This window comes from Pongo abelii, chromosome 1 (assembly GCF_028885655.2).
Source record: "Pongo abelii isolate AG06213 chromosome 1, NHGRI_mPonAbe1-v2.0_pri, whole genome shotgun sequence".
In the NCBI taxonomy this organism is placed as follows: domain Eukaryota; kingdom Metazoa; phylum Chordata; class Mammalia; order Primates; family Hominidae; genus Pongo; species Pongo abelii.
This window is the reverse complement of record NC_071985.2, coordinates 80,099,466-80,116,552: the sequence shown is the minus strand read 5'-3', so window position 1 is coordinate 80,116,552 and position 17,087 is coordinate 80,099,466. Positions and strand designations below refer to the sequence as shown.

The 17,087-nt window shown below is 34.3% G+C and overlaps 1 protein-coding gene across 4 annotated transcripts in view; it reads right to left on the bottom strand.

Moving 5' to 3' along the window:
- Positions 1 to 17,087, bottom strand: part of KIFAP3 (kinesin associated protein 3) — a 167,125-nt gene that overhangs the window by 69,328 nt on the left and 80,710 nt on the right. For all 4 annotated transcript variants that reach the window (XM_054547730.1, XM_024242841.2, NM_001135394.1 and 1 more), the window contains 1 exon segment: positions 2,836 to 2,936. In XM_054547730.1, the coding sequence (XP_054403705.1) occupies positions 2,836 to 2,936 (101 nt within the window).

Below are 17,087 nucleotides of genomic sequence, written 5' to 3'. Positions count from 1 at the left end.
AATTGGGTAACATAACCTTATTCACTTAAGGGCCCAAATTTCAAAAAGAAAAAAATGGGAAAAAGAAAACATTGAAAATCCTTGACCTCCTAAATTTGGAAAATATTGTTCACAAAATACAGATTACACATGTTCTGAAAACTTCATTGCATACATGTTTGATGTTAGAAAACTGTCCCGTAAGAAAATATGCATGGATATTGTTCCTGAAAAGGTATGGGAGAATTTTCTGTATACAAAGTTTTAAATTGCAATAATAACAGTATCTAAAAAGTAACCTAGACAGACTCTTATTTCTGATTCTTTCATTTAAAATAAAATTTTACATTTTATATTTGAGATTATACATTCTAGAAGAATAGGATAACTCCAAATTCAAAATTCTATAAGTAAGTTTCCTATCCTTCTTGGTTTGCATTTATTTATCTTTTATTTAATGCTATTCTCTTTAAAATCTAAATCTGGATAAAAACAGTCAATCTCGGTAAGAATATTATGTTTTTGGCTGCTTTCCAGTTCATATCCAGTGGTCAATGAAGTTCTGACTCTAAATGGAATCGGAAAAGGAACACCCTTTGAAACTGCAAAGCAGAAACCTTTAGAACATATGGAGTGAGACTGTAGTAAATCACCTGTAATCTCACTTTGACATGGCTACTCTTTTATTGAAAACTTGTTTGACAAAGAGTTTGATTACACTTTGCATTGAGTATAGTCTGACATGCATTATCTCTATAAGACACCCTGCCTTGCTAGATTAAGATATGCTGTGTATTCTTTCAGGGATGTCTATTTCCTATAAACAAGCGTAATTAGTTTATCCCCTGATATAAAAGTCTAAGAAATTACCCTTGAGAGTTTATCAATTTTTTAAATACATGTAGGTGAAATGTTAAAATTCTCGAATAGCATATTCACTTTTAGTACTGTTTTATTTAACTTGGAATGAATGAAAGAACAGTCAATTAGAATTAATAAAAAGTTATAGTCTATTTTTTACTATATATTATTTTTCAAGTAACATGCATTTAATAATTCTTTTTAGACGAAGAAAGAATTATGTAGTAGGAGTCAAGAGGAATTACTTTCATAAGTACAATTTGTTCACATTCTTCTAATATGTTTTTAAAAGTATGTTTATTGTATATCATACATCCTACAATTTTTGTTTTAGAAAACTATTTTATAAAAAATAATGTAATATTAAAAATCAGCCCAACTAGTGTTACAATCATCATAATTCAAATTAGTGGAAGGTAGTTTAATAAAGAGTAATGACATAATAGTGATTCTATGAATGTTAATTCCCTAAGAGTAAAATTGTTACGATGTACAGAATCTCTACCCTTATAACATACAGTCCATGTTACAAAAAAAAATCAATAAACTCCTTCAAGACATTTAGGACAGATATTTATTTAGGTCTATTTAGACCTAACATATAATACATATCTAGCCACTGAATCATAGCAAAAATCTTTCTTGAGAGCAGTTGTATAAAAATGAAAGAATTCTGATGAAACATTTTCCCATCAGAGAATGCAAAGCAATTAAAACTATTAATATTAACCATAAACAAAATTAAAAGACACGTGACAAACTTAAGCAATATTTGTAACATAAAATTAAAATAGTTACTATATACATCGATCTTATTTGTTAATAATAAAAACATTAACAAATCAATTAAAAAATTGGGAAGGCCCATTTTGGTGGCTCACACTTGCAATCCCAGCACTTTGGGAGGACAAGTGGGGGAAGATTACTTGAAGCCAGGAGTTTGAGACTATCCTGGGTAAGAAAGCCAGACCCTGTCTGTATAAAAAATAAAAAATAAAAAATAAAAAAATTAACTAGTCATGGTGGTGCACACCTGTAGTCCTAGCTACCCAGGAGGCTGAAGCAGGAGGATTGCTTGAGCCTAGGTATTAAGGCTCCAGTGAGCTATGACTGTACCACTGAACTTTAGCCTGGGCAACAGAGCAAGATCCTGTCTCAAAAAAAAAAAAAAAAAAAAAAAGGAAGGAAGGAAGAAGAAAGGAAGGAAGGAAGGAAAGACTGGCAAGAGACATTAATGATCTGTAACAGAATGTGGATAATAAACACATGAAAAAATGTTCAACCTCACCAATATTCATGGAAATGCAAATAAAAAGAAATAATGAACCACCGCATATTAGAAGAACAATAATATCCAGTGTTGCTAAAAATTAAATGCTAGCTGGAAATAAAAACTTATGTTTTCTTAGAAGATATTTTGGCCAAAACAAAAACACAAGTGTTTATTATCTTTTGACTTAGCTATCCTACTTTTAAGAATTTAAACTAAAGAAAAATTCAGAGATGTGGGGAAACATTTACAAATATGATATCTCACATTATTTTCATTTGCTTACATATATTTTTATGTGATAAATGGGAAAAAATCTAAACATACAATTTAACAATATTTAAATTATGGTACATCCATGTAATAGAATATTATACAATTAAAAATAATTTTTGAAGAATGTTCAGTGACATGGGAGTATAATTATGATATATTAATAAAGCAATATGTAAATATTATATATATCATATAATCTCAATATATTATTTTTTAAGTATGTAGAGAGAAGTGTACCAAAGTGTTAAATAGTTATCTCTAAGTTTGGGATAATGGAAAGTTATTTTCATTTTTATACAGTTCAGTACTTCCTCAATTTTCTATAATAAATTTGTAGTATTATTAAGAAGAGAACTTTTTTAGAGAGAAAATCTTGACAAATCAAGAGAAAAGAGTAAAATATATATATATTTCTTAAATGTTTTTCTTAAAACACTTAAAACACTTACCTGTGGTATACAGTCAGTATATGCAAACATTGATTTAAAGCGGTCATCCATGCTTATGTGGTAAAGAACACACATTGCTATTTGTTTGTAGTTGTCATTGCCTAGGAATAAAACACCATGGTGATGATGCTATGAATACATATTTTTTATATAGCACACTCACATTAATGTACTACAACTTAAACTACTGAATAAAATCTTTATATAAACTTAATCTGAAAAATATTTTGAGCTATCTATTTCAAATCCAAAGTTTAGAGCAAGCATATTCATGTTATATGTGAAACACCACTAATTTCCAAGACAGAATGTCTATTTTCCAAGGTATAGTTTTGAAAAAGAAAATTAACCCTAGGAAGTAATTATTTTCATGAGTCCAATATAAAAACAATTGGGTCATTAGCCTCCCCATCTTTACTGTTTTATCAAAATATGTGATTAATACAGTTCATTGACAGTGGTGATGTATTTGATATAGTAAATAAAAAAGCATCTTTCTACGAATCAGAAACTGAAAATATCATCCAAATGATAAAAGAAGTAAAGTAGTAGTTACAACAAAAAAATAAAATATATGACTATAAAATGCTATAGGCTATAACATAGCCGAAATATAGTATGAAGAATGTCTCAGAATTTCTAAGGTAAGATTATTCTGGTTTTATATGCTTTGAAACTGAAAAAAAGTGAATCAAGTGTTTTTCATATCAAGATTTGAAAAACAAAATGGGACTTTAATATATCATTTAATCCTACCTGCTTTCAGACAGAACATATTTTAAGGACCTACTTACGATCTCAAAGTTAGTGATAAAACTAGAGCCAGAAAAGTTGCTTAACTAAAAATTTTATCCAAAAAACAATATCCTTTTTGAAAATTCTGGGCCATGAGAAATCCTGAAGATATTCCCAAGGTAGTTAGAAATTCTTTAGAGGAAATAAACTAGTATTTTCTTTTCTTTTCTTTTCTTTTTTTTTTTTTTTTTTTTATAGAGACACAGTCTCACTCTGTTGCCCAGGCTAGAGTGCAGTGGCACAATCTTGGCTCACTGCAGCCTCTGCCTCCCAGGTTCAAGGGATTCTCCTGCCTCAGCCTCCTGAGTAGCTGGGATTCAGGCTCCCACTATCACACCTGGCTAATTTTTTTTTTTTATTTTTAGTAGAGACGGGGTTTCACCATATTGGCCAGGCTGGTCTCGAACTCCTGACCTCATGATCCGCCCACCTTGGCCTCCCTAAGTGCTGGGATTACAGGCGTGAGCCACCGCGCCTGGCCCTAAACTGGTATTTTCACAAGGCCTAGCATAGAACATGGAAGTTTTTCAGTAAGTATCTGTTGATTGATTCTGTTTTTAATATTTAAATATAAAAGCTGAAGAAATAAACTCATTTAATCAAAGATAGAAATTACTAGTTCTAAAAGGGGTTCAGAATTTGCGACAGATAAGATTTGAGACAGAAGTATTCAGTTTCAAGAGATCTTTTAAGGATCACGCCTGTAATCCCAGCACTTTGGGAGGCTGAGGCAGGCGGATCGCTTGAGGTCAGGAGTTCAAGGCCAGCCTGGCCAACATGGAAACCCTGTCTCTACTAAAAATATAAAAATTAGCTGGATGTGGTGGTGTGCACCTGTAATCCCAGGTACTAGGAAGGCTGAGGCAGGAGAATTGCTTGTACCCAGGAGGTGGAGGTTGCAGTGAGCCCAGATCGTGCCACTGCACACCAGCCTGGGCAACAGAGCAAGACTCTGTCTCAAAAAAAATAAGCAAAAAATATAGTGATCTTCCATCTCTCAAATTTACTTTGAACTTCCTTACCATTTGATATATTTATCTAACATATAACCTCCATTAAAGCAAGGACTTTATTCACTGCATTATCCCCAGATGCAAGAATACTACCTAGCACAGAGTAGGTATTTAATAATTGTTGATTGGTTAATAATAATCATTTATTAAACATTTACTACATATCAAGAGCCATGCTAAACAGACTGCATGGCATTGAATCTCAAAACAATCTGTCAAATAGGTCTTATCATCCCTATGTTTCAGATGAGAAATCTACAGTTTAGAGAAAAATAAATACTTGCCAAATAGCCTTGTAAGTGGTTGAGCGGGGATTTAAACACAGGTCTCTCTGATTCCCAAATCTTTACCAGGTTATGTTACAATACTACTCTCAAACATTTTTCTTCCTCATTTGATGCTTTTGGTATTCAACATTTTTATATCACAAGGTAAAACTGTTTTCTAAGTAAGATATTATCAGGTATAAAAGACTGATAAAACACTGATATATGAGGGAATTAAACAGGTTTTAAAAATATACTGCTTTTTAAATCCAGGCTTTTAGATTTTGCATCTTGCAAAATTGTTTGGCTAAAGCCTATTTCCTATTGCTTACAATAGCAGTAAGAACAACTCCTTGGGATAAGATAAAAACAATATATGTTTTTCAGATGAACGGACACCAGTAAGCATTTTCACCTTAAATAAAATCTATAAATTCACTAATTCAACTACTTGGGATACAACATATACAGGAAATACATTTTATTTATATGAAATAATATTTATTTATTTCATCTATTTTTAATTTTTCCCTATGGCATTATTTATAGAAAAATTAAATTTATAGAAAATTTACAGAATAGAGAGTCAAATCATTTAAGGTAAATTTCACATTTCTTCTATTGTTTGAAGAGCTTTACTACAAAATTTATAAAGAAGAGAGAAGCTGAATTAGAGTCAGAGTTAGGCTCTAAGGATAATGATTATTGACTAAGGTTAAAATAAAGCTAAGATAAAGTAATGTGGGAGAAAATAATATTTAAAGTCTTTGTTTAGGGGTAAGAATTTTATTTGGCGGGCAGTAGGTAAAAATTGTGAAATCGCTCCAAGTAAGAGAAAAGTGCAGACAAATAAATGTTCTTAACCCCAACAATTTTGTCCTTGAGTTTGAAGCAATCTAAATATGTAAGATTTATCAATTTTAATGTTAGATTTTAACAGACCACATTTTTATACTGTTGAAGGTACCAATTTATACTTATTCTAGTATAAGGCACATTTGCCATAGCAAAACTTAACGTTTAAACAGGTTCTCATGATACGTAGGTTAAACATGAAAAACTCCAACTTTATTCCCCAAGAAGGAAGGAATCCCTTAGTCTTGGTCAGACTGTATTTTACATTATTTTTTTCCCCCGGAAATTGAGATATTTGAAAATCTTTTCAAACAGAGTTTTAAAGCAAACTCTTATATTCTGAAGGAAAGTTTCTCTTTCCCTGTGATTCTAGTTATTTTCTATCTGTCATTCAGCTGTGGATAAGTCCTAGTCCTACTTAATTTTTAAAAAATATTTGAAGATATTTTCTCTAGTAATGGATTCACTGAAAAGTAGGATTCCAAGTAATACAACTTATTAAATGGTAAAAGAAACAAAGAGAAATCAATAACCAATATAAAAGATTCTTCAACAACAAAGTAAATAATCAAACATTAAAATTCAATGTGAGGCTAGGAATGAAACAGGAAGCTATTCTATACTCTAGGAGAATCTGTCTGCTGCTCATGTCAATGAAAAAATTCTAAAAAGCAATGTCCTGAGGTGGCACATCATTCAGGTAAGGTGAGAGGAAGGAAAGACTCACCTTTAAAACATAGGTACTACATTAAAAGAACAAGAAATTCCTGAACGTTGGGAGAAGCTAAAAAAATTAAAATAAATAAAAGAATAACAAGGGAAATTCTCTAATTAATTTTATATACATGTACGTATACATATAGCTTGTGTGTGTGTGTGCAGCTTCCAAAGGCAAACTCAGGATAAAGGGTATCTGTTAGAATAGAAAGTACAGAGAAGAGTCCAAAAATTATAATAATTTCTACTGGCAGATGAATAATATAGATAAGAAGCAGTTCTCAGATATAACAATTTATATTAATTTTATATAGTAAAACTAAATGTGTAATTTCCAAAAGTAGGATGATTCATTTTGCAGCCAGTCCTAATTCTGCTCTTATGTACTTTCTCATTTTCCTTTTCTCTTCACACTTATGGTCAAAGGTGAAAGTTTCTTGCAGTTCTCCCACACCTTCCTATTTCTCTATCTGTGATCCTCTATTAAAAAAACTCTGAATACGTTTCCAATTTCCTATAATATTCATCTAAAATGATCATCATATCCAAAAGTTTGCTAAAAACTAAAGGACTGAAGTTAAGAGAAGCTCTAGGGACACAAGGCTACGGATAACTAATCTTTCTTATACCACAATTCTCTGAGAGAAGGTTAAAGAGAAAGGGTTAAACAAACAATGGTATTGTTCCTATTGCATGTTGAACATAGTTTTTCTCATTTAGACCTTACAGTAATTAAAGGGGTAGGTATTATCTCTGATTCAGAGATGAGGCAATGACATTCACGAAGGCTATAACCCTTTCAAAAGGAAACACAGATGTGAATCTGGGATTTAAACCTAGGTCTGACTATAAAGGTCATGCATGTACTTTTAACCGAGCCTTCCAGGAGGCAGCAGAGGGAGTGAAATCAATAATGCCAAATAAATGTAAGTTATCATCATCATTCCTTAGGGCAAAGTACAGGAAGGAGATGCATCTAGAGGGACTCCGTACGATCTGCTGGACCTGGGACTCATGGGGAAAAGGGTGAGAAGATTGGCAGTGGTGAAGAGAAGAGATGAAATGGAGAAATGCAATCAGATATTTCTCAGAGGACCTGTGCCCAGATATAGCAGGTTCCAATGGATGAAAGAATTTCTTGATGGGGCAAACTGCATTATCCCCCAAGCAGTTTTGAGGACTAGACCTACAGCAGCCTAAGTTCTGAAACTCACTCTCACTAAATTGGACAATAACTGCATCAATCTGTGATTTTATCAGAAAAACAAGGTGCTAGAAGCTTAAAACGTAGGTAGACTGATAAAAGCAATACTCTAACATTGGCTGACAACTCAGGCTCTGGAGGCAGAATGCTCGGGTTCAATCTGTGGCTCTTCCACTCATTAGCCATATAGCCTTGTGAATGTTATTTAAATTCTGTGTTTCAGTTTCATCATCTGTAAAAATGGGATAATAACTGTACCTACCTGAAAAGGTTGCTGTGTGAGGATTAGATGAGAGAATCCTGGTAAAGCAATTAGCACTAAGTTTGACATACAATAAATCAATTCAATAAATATCATTTCTTATTATCATTATTATGTTGATGATAACATTTTTTCTATTTTACTAATACAACAGTACTATCATGTGTTCCTAATATATATGATGCTTTGTGTTTTTTATCCTCAAGACTTGAACTGTAGTTAGAAGTAAAGTAAGTTGGAGAGGCAGCCGAGATTTCTGAGATAAGCTAGACACAGTTCAGAGGTATACTCTGAGCCTATGGCTGAGCCACTTACCTTTCTACCTAGTCACTTTCCTATAAAGCTCTGCTGTTTGGCCGGACACAATGGCTCATGCCTATAATCTTAGCACTTTGGGAGGCTGAGGCGTGTGGATCACCTGAGGTCAGGAGTTCAAGACCAGCCTGGCCAACATGATGAAACCCTGTCTCTACTAAAATATAAAAATTTGCCAGGCATGATGGCAGGTGCCTATAATCCCAGCTACTCAGGAAGCTGAGATGTGAGAATCACTTGAATCTGGGAGATGGTGGTTGCAGTGAGCTGAGATCGTACCACTCCACTCCAACCTGGACAGCTGAGTGAGATGTCTCAAAAAAAAAAAAAAAAAAAAAGAAAAAAGAAAAAAAATTCTGCTGTTCATAAAATTTAGGCTTAGGAGAATCATCTTATACCTGAGGCTCTACTCAGTGACCCATATGTAATAAGAACCCATCATCATTCTCTCACTCTCATAGAGTTATAAATCCCTTAATAGAAAAAAAAAAAAACTTTAGCAAAGAAAATGATCCCCTCTCAATCCCCCCCTCCACACACACATTGAGACATCTCTTATCCTTTCAGGTTTCCTTCTTTTAATGGAACTTACTTTCACTCCTAAAGTGGGGAACAGTCATGGAGGTGATGGACTATCAAGCAGACGAAAGAACAGACAGAAGTCTGAGGACACCGAAGACAAACCTCACAATTAGCTACCCTGTTTCATTTACCTTTAAACAGCATGTCCCAGGCAAATCAAACCTATATGAGCAGAGGTGTTTTCCCCATGTTTTAGCTGAACACAACTGAACAAAAGAAATCGGACTACAACTAGTGCTGCATCAGATATATATACATATATATATACACACACACACACACACACACATATACACCTTTTTTTTTTCTTGAGGAAACAGTGTGAAAGGAGGTGATGACAGAGCTAAGGGACTATAATATTCTAACCCAAGTTGCTAATGTGTCTTCTGGATTTTATGTGAGTAAAGGTTCCCCTAGAATTTAAACAATTGATTTACAAATAACTACAAATTTAATTTTCCCCCTTTTTGTATTTAGTTAGGGAATGAAAAAGATATACACTGGCATTTGGCCTTTTATTCAGAAAAATATGTAAATATTTTACAAATGGTCTTGTTACCCACATATTATCTTGATGATTCTAGTTCTATCCTACAGTTACAAATCACGTATTTTCTTTCTCTTCTAAATAATTTCAATATATGAAGACTACAGTATATAAACCATATGTATCTTATTCACTGAATCATAAATGATTACATAAATAATCAATACTTAATAAAAATGCAGCCTAGAACTTCATGGCATCTAGCAGATATCGGACACCTACAACAAAAAAGACAGGCATTTTAGAACAAAAGTGAGTACGTGGAGTGGGAAGATGTCTGGCAATAACCTGAATTCATCTATTCAAACACAGCTCTGCAAAGAAAGTAAAGGCTCTTTGGCAGCCAACATTTAATATTACGACTTAAAGGCTAATTTGCAGATCACATAGCAATAAACAGCTATTAGAGAGATTAAATGGTCTAAGTAAAATAAAGAGCTTATCTTTTATTGTAAACTAATAGTCTTCTTCATTCACTGAAAGAAAGAACATCTGAGTTCTTACAAAATAAAGCTCAAGAAAAAAAATCTTATATACCCTAAGTGAATTCCTACAAGAAATGAGGATTGGAGGGTATGATTTTCTCATAAGAATTCATGACTAGAAGCCATAAACTGTAGCTAACCAGCTATGATTCCTCTACATGCTACAAATGGCAGACATTTCAAAAAGGCTCCTTTAAGACATAAAGACATCAATTATTCCCTAACGGCATCCCAAGTAAAAACAGGCTGCCAACAGTCAGCATGCTGGCACAGCACCAAAGACTGTGAATTTTAAGCAAGGGCAGTGAAAAGACTGAGTATCTTGAGAACTAGGTTCTTAATGACTGGAGGTGGATTAGTCAAATCTGTTCAAGTAATAAGGGCAAGGTAGAAAAAAAAATGGCCTAGTCATTATGATTCCTTTGGTATTTATGGTAATAAACATGAATCATGATGAACTCACTGGCTATTAAACACAGAGGTCATAAGTACTTCGATAGGATTTCCACAGGAATTCACCGTTAATTAGCTGGATCATTATTTGAAAGTGTTACTGAATTATCTTAGCATTTGTGCAGCCATTCCCCTCAAATTGGTCATTCCCAGCTGAGGGCAGTTAATGCCTTAACAAACTGGTCATTAACTCCAGTAACTGATTTTGTGGGAATTATTGCACTTATAAAGTACACTCAAGAGTTTATAAGAAACATTGCATCTTTTTTTCTTTTTAAAGAAATTTACAGCTGTAGTTCAGCTGGAGCTGCTGAAGGAGAAAAAACAATCAGCTCTCTGGGCTGCTCTCACAATCGATTTTCTGCCAATTAAAGGGCAAAACACATGCTGATGGGTTTTGAATTTTAAAATGTCTTCAGTTTTTTCATCTCTGAAGTGATCAGTAAAAACACCATTCAATTACTAATTTTGTAAGACAGTTGGGATTTTTCATTCACAGTTCAGTCAAGCAGAAATACGAGTTCTGAACACGAGAACTCAAAAGCCAAATTTCCGCTTCTGCAGTAGATCCAGCCCAACACTGTGAAAACAAAGTGAGAACACAAGTTATGGGCCACATTATTAGCCAGATTCTCATTCCCTTCTATATTCTATGTCTTCTTTCAAAGTAGAACACTCCCTTTGATGTCACAGAGGCTCCATGAAAAGATAAGAGAAGTGGGAATATAAGTACATCTATATTAGGATAGAATAGAATTAAGGTGATATATTACCCCTGGAAAGTCTATATGAATACAACATGCTTCAAAATTTGCAGGTGTCTTTACATTTATTATGGAGTTAGGGCCTCTAAAGTTCTATCAATACAGTGAAAATGCCACAGGCGAAAACCACCACTTAAAAGATAATTGCAACAATTATTGAACATGTTAACTACACACTGACACAGACTAAAAACACACTGAAGTTATATCAGAACAGCTTTGATACGTTTCCATATAATTTTATGCTTAACTTATTAGCGCATATACTGCAGATATATACTCAGTATAAACAGATAGCCTTAGTTTAAACTTGAATTTGCACAGACCAATGTTTAAGACTGTAACTATATTGGATGATCTCTTTTATAATAGATTTGTCTATAGTTGAGATTTGAGATGAACAGATAAAAACCAACAGTTGTTAACCAACAGTTAAGGGAAAAAAATAACATAATTTATAGGTTACAAAGATCAGTATGAAAACATTAAGGACAACAATAGTTTCTGAGGTACAGTGATTCATGGATAAGTAATTTTTTATGTCCAATTATTTAATTCTAAAAGTATGAGAAACTAACATTGCAGATCTACCAGTAAGCTAAACACTCTGTTTTTAGAGACAGTCACTAAATTAGTACTCTTATATACAACATTTTTGATAGATTTTCATTTTAGTATGTACAACTGTACATTTTGCCATGCAGCTTATTTTTCAACATATCTTCAATTATTTTATTATGTCCTCTGTAGAATTTTTATTACATCCATAGAATACAAGTTATTTGCAATAAGATCTAAAGAATACACATACTTGTGGTACAAATGATAAGGACCAAAATAAAACCCTTAACAATGACTGCTTTCTAGCCTATATGTCCAAATCATTGACTTAATATGCTTTGGCCAAATTTTACCATCTAGAAATGGAGACACCCTAGGCAATATTCACACACACACAGTATTGGAACCAGCTGGTGACAGAAGAATCTTAAGAAAAAAGGCTTCTTGATTTAATTGGGAAAACAGGAGGAAGCATAAATTTTACTGCCATTAATAACTTCAAGCAATCTTGATATGAGTCTACCTCACCCTGACGGCCAGACATGTGCTTTCTGTTAAACTGTTTGCCACTTCTGACCCCTATTGTTTGCTCACTTGATCGGGTAAGAAAATGTAGGTTTATTTATAGGATAAATGAGGCCTATTAAAATTGAGAAACAGTGTAGTAGTCTATGAGGAGTTGCGTTCTGAAACAGATGTGTGAAATTCCATAACAGTTCGGTAATAAACAGACCAACCAAACCAATTTATTTTTTTAAAAATCTACTTTAAGTTTCTTAAAGAAACTATCATAAAGGCAACCTAGTTTCAAAAAAATGGAAAACACTTCATTTTGCTTGGAAATCATTATTCTGACCATTTCCAAACAGTTTTTAATAAGTCAGAAAAGGCAAAATGTTGCTTTCTTCACAAAATAAAGTTTCATTTTTTCATTCTTTATGATGCTGTTGGTAAATTAAAAGTTAGATCATATTAATATAAAGTAAGTGAATTTAACATTGTGGAAAAATTTCAAAGGTGTTCAGAAGTTAACTTTGTCAATTTTCTTTTAAAGACATATGACAGAATGGTCAAAGGAAATAACCCTTAGTTTTTATATGATCAAAGTTTAGAGTTCAACAGTATCTGCTCTGGTAATCTCCAAAAATAAGGGAAATCAGATTTGTCTAAACCGGAAGAAATCAAACATTTATCACTTAACTCTTGACCTGGTCTGACTCCTTACATGCTGATGAAACCATTCTACAGCTCTGTAAAATGCCCCAAACCCATATTACCTAAATGTAATCTAGACAAAAATGAATCAGGTGCCATTCTTACTCTCAAAATCAATTTTGGGTCTACTCACAGAATACAGAAACATTTACATCAATTTGGAACACCTTAGAAACTCTAATTTGTCTTCCAATGAAGACAATATGGTCTAACATTACTGACTAAAAATTAGACCTTTTGAAATTATTCACATAAAATTGTGAAACAGGCCCAATGTGCTATTGAATTTAGGAGTCCCAATTTTCCTGTCATAACCAATAACATTAGTTTCTGCACAAGCCAGCCATGCAAACTGGCACAGACTTAAAACTCTTAAAGTTAGAAGCATCAAAATTTACAAAGGTAGAACGAAGAATCAAAATTTACACAGGTAGAACTCAGAATCAAAATTTAAATGATGGCTCAAACCTTCATACTAGTAGCTTTCAGTGCCATACATTTATCACTTACCAGGGTGGCTCTGCTGATTAAAAGATAACTTTAAGAAATATGTCAGAGCTATTAACTTTTTTAGTTAATTTGCATAGGTTTATAAATTATATATGAAAATGCTTAACACAAGTTAGGTACACCAGATGAATATTCATTGACTCAATTTATAGCTATTATAATTATTCTAAGTATAGAAAAGCTTAGCAACATCTATTGGTAACACTACTAATTCCTCAGTTTTTAAGGATGAGAAACATTTTCATCTCTGCTTATTATAAACGAGCTAAGGAGGTATCCCAAGGCAGGGTAATTCTGTGATACTGGATTCTAATTATATGGACTTCTGAATACGTTTAAAGAACAGTTTACTAACCTAGGATTAAGACTGTCATTTCATCTATTTCAACAGTGGTTCTCAAACTATCTGTGGTGGTGAGCCAGGTTTTTTTATTTCTTCCCCTAACATTTTTATTAAAGTATAATAAAAATGAAATTAAACAAAAGATATATAAAATAGAAGACGCAAATTTTTATTATTACATTCAGGGGACAAAATCTTATTCAGTCAAACTGCTATATGTGTCTAAGTGCTTACTTTCAATTTTTGGACTTGCTCATTATAGACCAGTAACAACTAATATCAAATAGACCAAGTATTGCTCTGTGGATCATACTTTGAGTATCACTGTATTAGAAGATTCCTGCCCTGAATTCACTGATACATGAGAAAGCTATAAAATATAAGTGAAATTAAGGTGTTATTTCAATGTTTAAAACAAACCCTCTATAACAAACCCTCCCGGCCATGTGAGGTGACAGTCCGCCCCTACTGGGGGGTGCCTCCTAGTTAGGCTACTCGGGGGTCAGGGACCCACTTGAGGAGGCAGTTTGCCCATTCTCAGATCTCAAGCTGCGTGCTGGGAGAACCACTAATCTCTTCAAAGCTGTCAGACAGGGACATTTAAGTCTGCAGAGGTTACTGCTGCCTTTTGTTTGTTTGTGCCCTGCCCCCAGAGGTGGAGCCTACAGAGGCAGGCAGGCAGGCCTCCTTGAGCTGTGGTGGGCTCCACCCAGTTCGAGCTTGATGGGACGTATCTCAAAATAATAAGAGCTATCTATGACAAAACCACAGCCAATATCACACGGAATGGACAAAGGACGTATCTCAAAATAATAAGAGCTATCTATGACAAAACCACAGCCAATATCACACAGAATGAACAAAAACTGGAAGCATTCCCATTGAAAACTGGCACAAGACAAGGATGCCCTCTCTCACCACTCCTATTCAACATAGTGTTGGAAGTTCTGGCCAGGGCAATCAGGCAGGAGAAGGAAATAAACAGCATTCAAGTAGGAAAAGAGGAAGTCAAATTGTCCCTGTTTGCAGATGACATGATTGTATATCTAGAACCCCATCGTCTCAGCCCAAAATCTCCTTAAGCTGATAAGCAACTTCAGCAAAGTCTCAGGATACAAAATCAATGTGCAAAAATCACAAGCATTCTTATACACCAATAACAGACAAACAGAGAGCCAAATCATGAGTGAACTCCCATTCACTATTGCTTCAAAGAGAATAAAATACCTAGGAATCCAACTTACAAGGGACATGAAGTCCCTTGAAGGGACACCTTTTCAAGGAGAACTACAAACCACTGCTCAATGAAATAAAAGAGGATACAAACGGAAGAACATTCCATGCTCATGGGTAGGAAGAATCAATATCGTGAAAATGGCCATACTGCCCAAGGTAATTTATAGATTCAATGCCATCCCCATCAAGCTACCAATGACTTTCTTCACAGAATTGGAAAAAACTACTTTAAGGTTCATATGGAACCAAAAAAGAGCCCACATTGCCTAGTCAATCCTAAGCCAAAAGAACAAAGCTGGAGGCATCATGCTACCTGCCTTCAAACTATACTACAAGGCTACAGTAACCAAAACAGCATGGTACTGCTACCAAAACAGAGATATAGACCAATGGAACAGAACAGAGCCCTCAGAAATAATGCTGCATATCTACAACTATCTGATCTTTGACAAACCTGAGAAAAACAAGCAATGGGGAAAGGATTCCCTATTTAATAAATGGTGCTGGGAAAACTGGCTAGCCATATGTAGAAAGCTGAAACTGGATCCCTTCCTTACACCTTATACAAAAATTAATTCAAGATGGATTAAAGACTTACATGTTAGACCTAAAACCATAAAAACCCTAGAAGAAAACCTAGGCAATACCATTCAGGACATAGGCATGGGCAAGGACTTCATGTCTAAAACACCAAAAGCAATGGCAACAAAAGCCAAAATTGACAAATGGGATCTAATTAAACTCAAGAGCTTCTGCACAGCAAAAGAAACTACCGTCAAAGTGAAGAGGCAACCTATAGAATGGGAGAAAATTTTTGCAACCTACTCATCTGACAAAGGGCTAATATCCAGAATCTGCAATGAACTCCAACAAATTTACAAGAAAAAAACAAACAACCCCATGAAAAAGTGGGCGAAGGATATGAACAGACACTTCTCAAAAGAAGACATTTATGCAGCAAAAAACACACGAAAAAATGCTCATCATCACTGGCCATCAGAGAAGTGCAAATCAAAACCACAATGAGATACCATCTCACACCAGTTAGAACGGCGATCATTTAAAAGTCAGGAAACAACAGATGCTGGAGAGGATGTGGAGAAATAGGAACACTTTTATACTGTTGGTGGGACTGTAAACTAGTTCAACCCTTGTGGAAGTCAGTGTGGCGATTCCTCAGGGATCTAGAACTAGAAATACCATTTGACCCAGCCATCCCATTACTGGGTATATACCCAAAGGATTATAAATCATGCTGCTATAAAGACACATGCACACGTATGTTTGTTGCGGCACTATTCACAATAGCAAAGACTTGGAACCAACCCAAATGTCTAACAATGATAGACTAGATTAAGAAAATGTGGCACATATACACCATGGAATACTATGCAGCCATAAAAAATGATGAGTTCATGTCCTTTGCAGGGACATGGATGAAGCTGGAAACCATCATTCTCAGCAAACTATCGCAAGGACAAAAAACCAAACACCGCATGTTCTCACTCATAGGTGGGAATTGAACAATGAGAACACATGGACACAGGAAGGGGAACATCACATACCGGGAACTGTTGTGGGGTGGTGGGGGGGAGGGATAGCATTAGGAGATATACCTAATGCTAAATGGCAAGTTAATGGGTGCAGCACACCAACATGGCACATGTATACATATGTAACAAACCTGCACGTTGTGCACATGTACCCTAAAACTTAAAGTATAATAATAAAATTTAAAAAAAAACCCCTCTATACCCAGGTCTAGAAATACTCAAAACTGTGAAGAAAACTGTTTTCTGTGTCCCTGATCTCTCATCTGGCAACCATTAGCCCCCTCAAGTCTTTCCCTTCCTTTTCTCCCTCCTTATCATGACTAACATTTGTATACGACTTTCTAGTTATCAAGTAAATATATGTTTATTCTCTTATCTGATTCTCAGAACAAACCTATTTTATCAGAATAGGACCTATTTTATCCCCTAATTTTCTAAATAAGACGAAAGGTTCAGTGAAGATCAACTGACTTGCCTAAAGTCACTCAGGTAATAAAAGGCAAAGGGAAGACTCAAGCTCAGCTCCTTTGATGTTCCTTCCTTTCATGTGTTCCTTTCATCCTTTCATCCATTCAT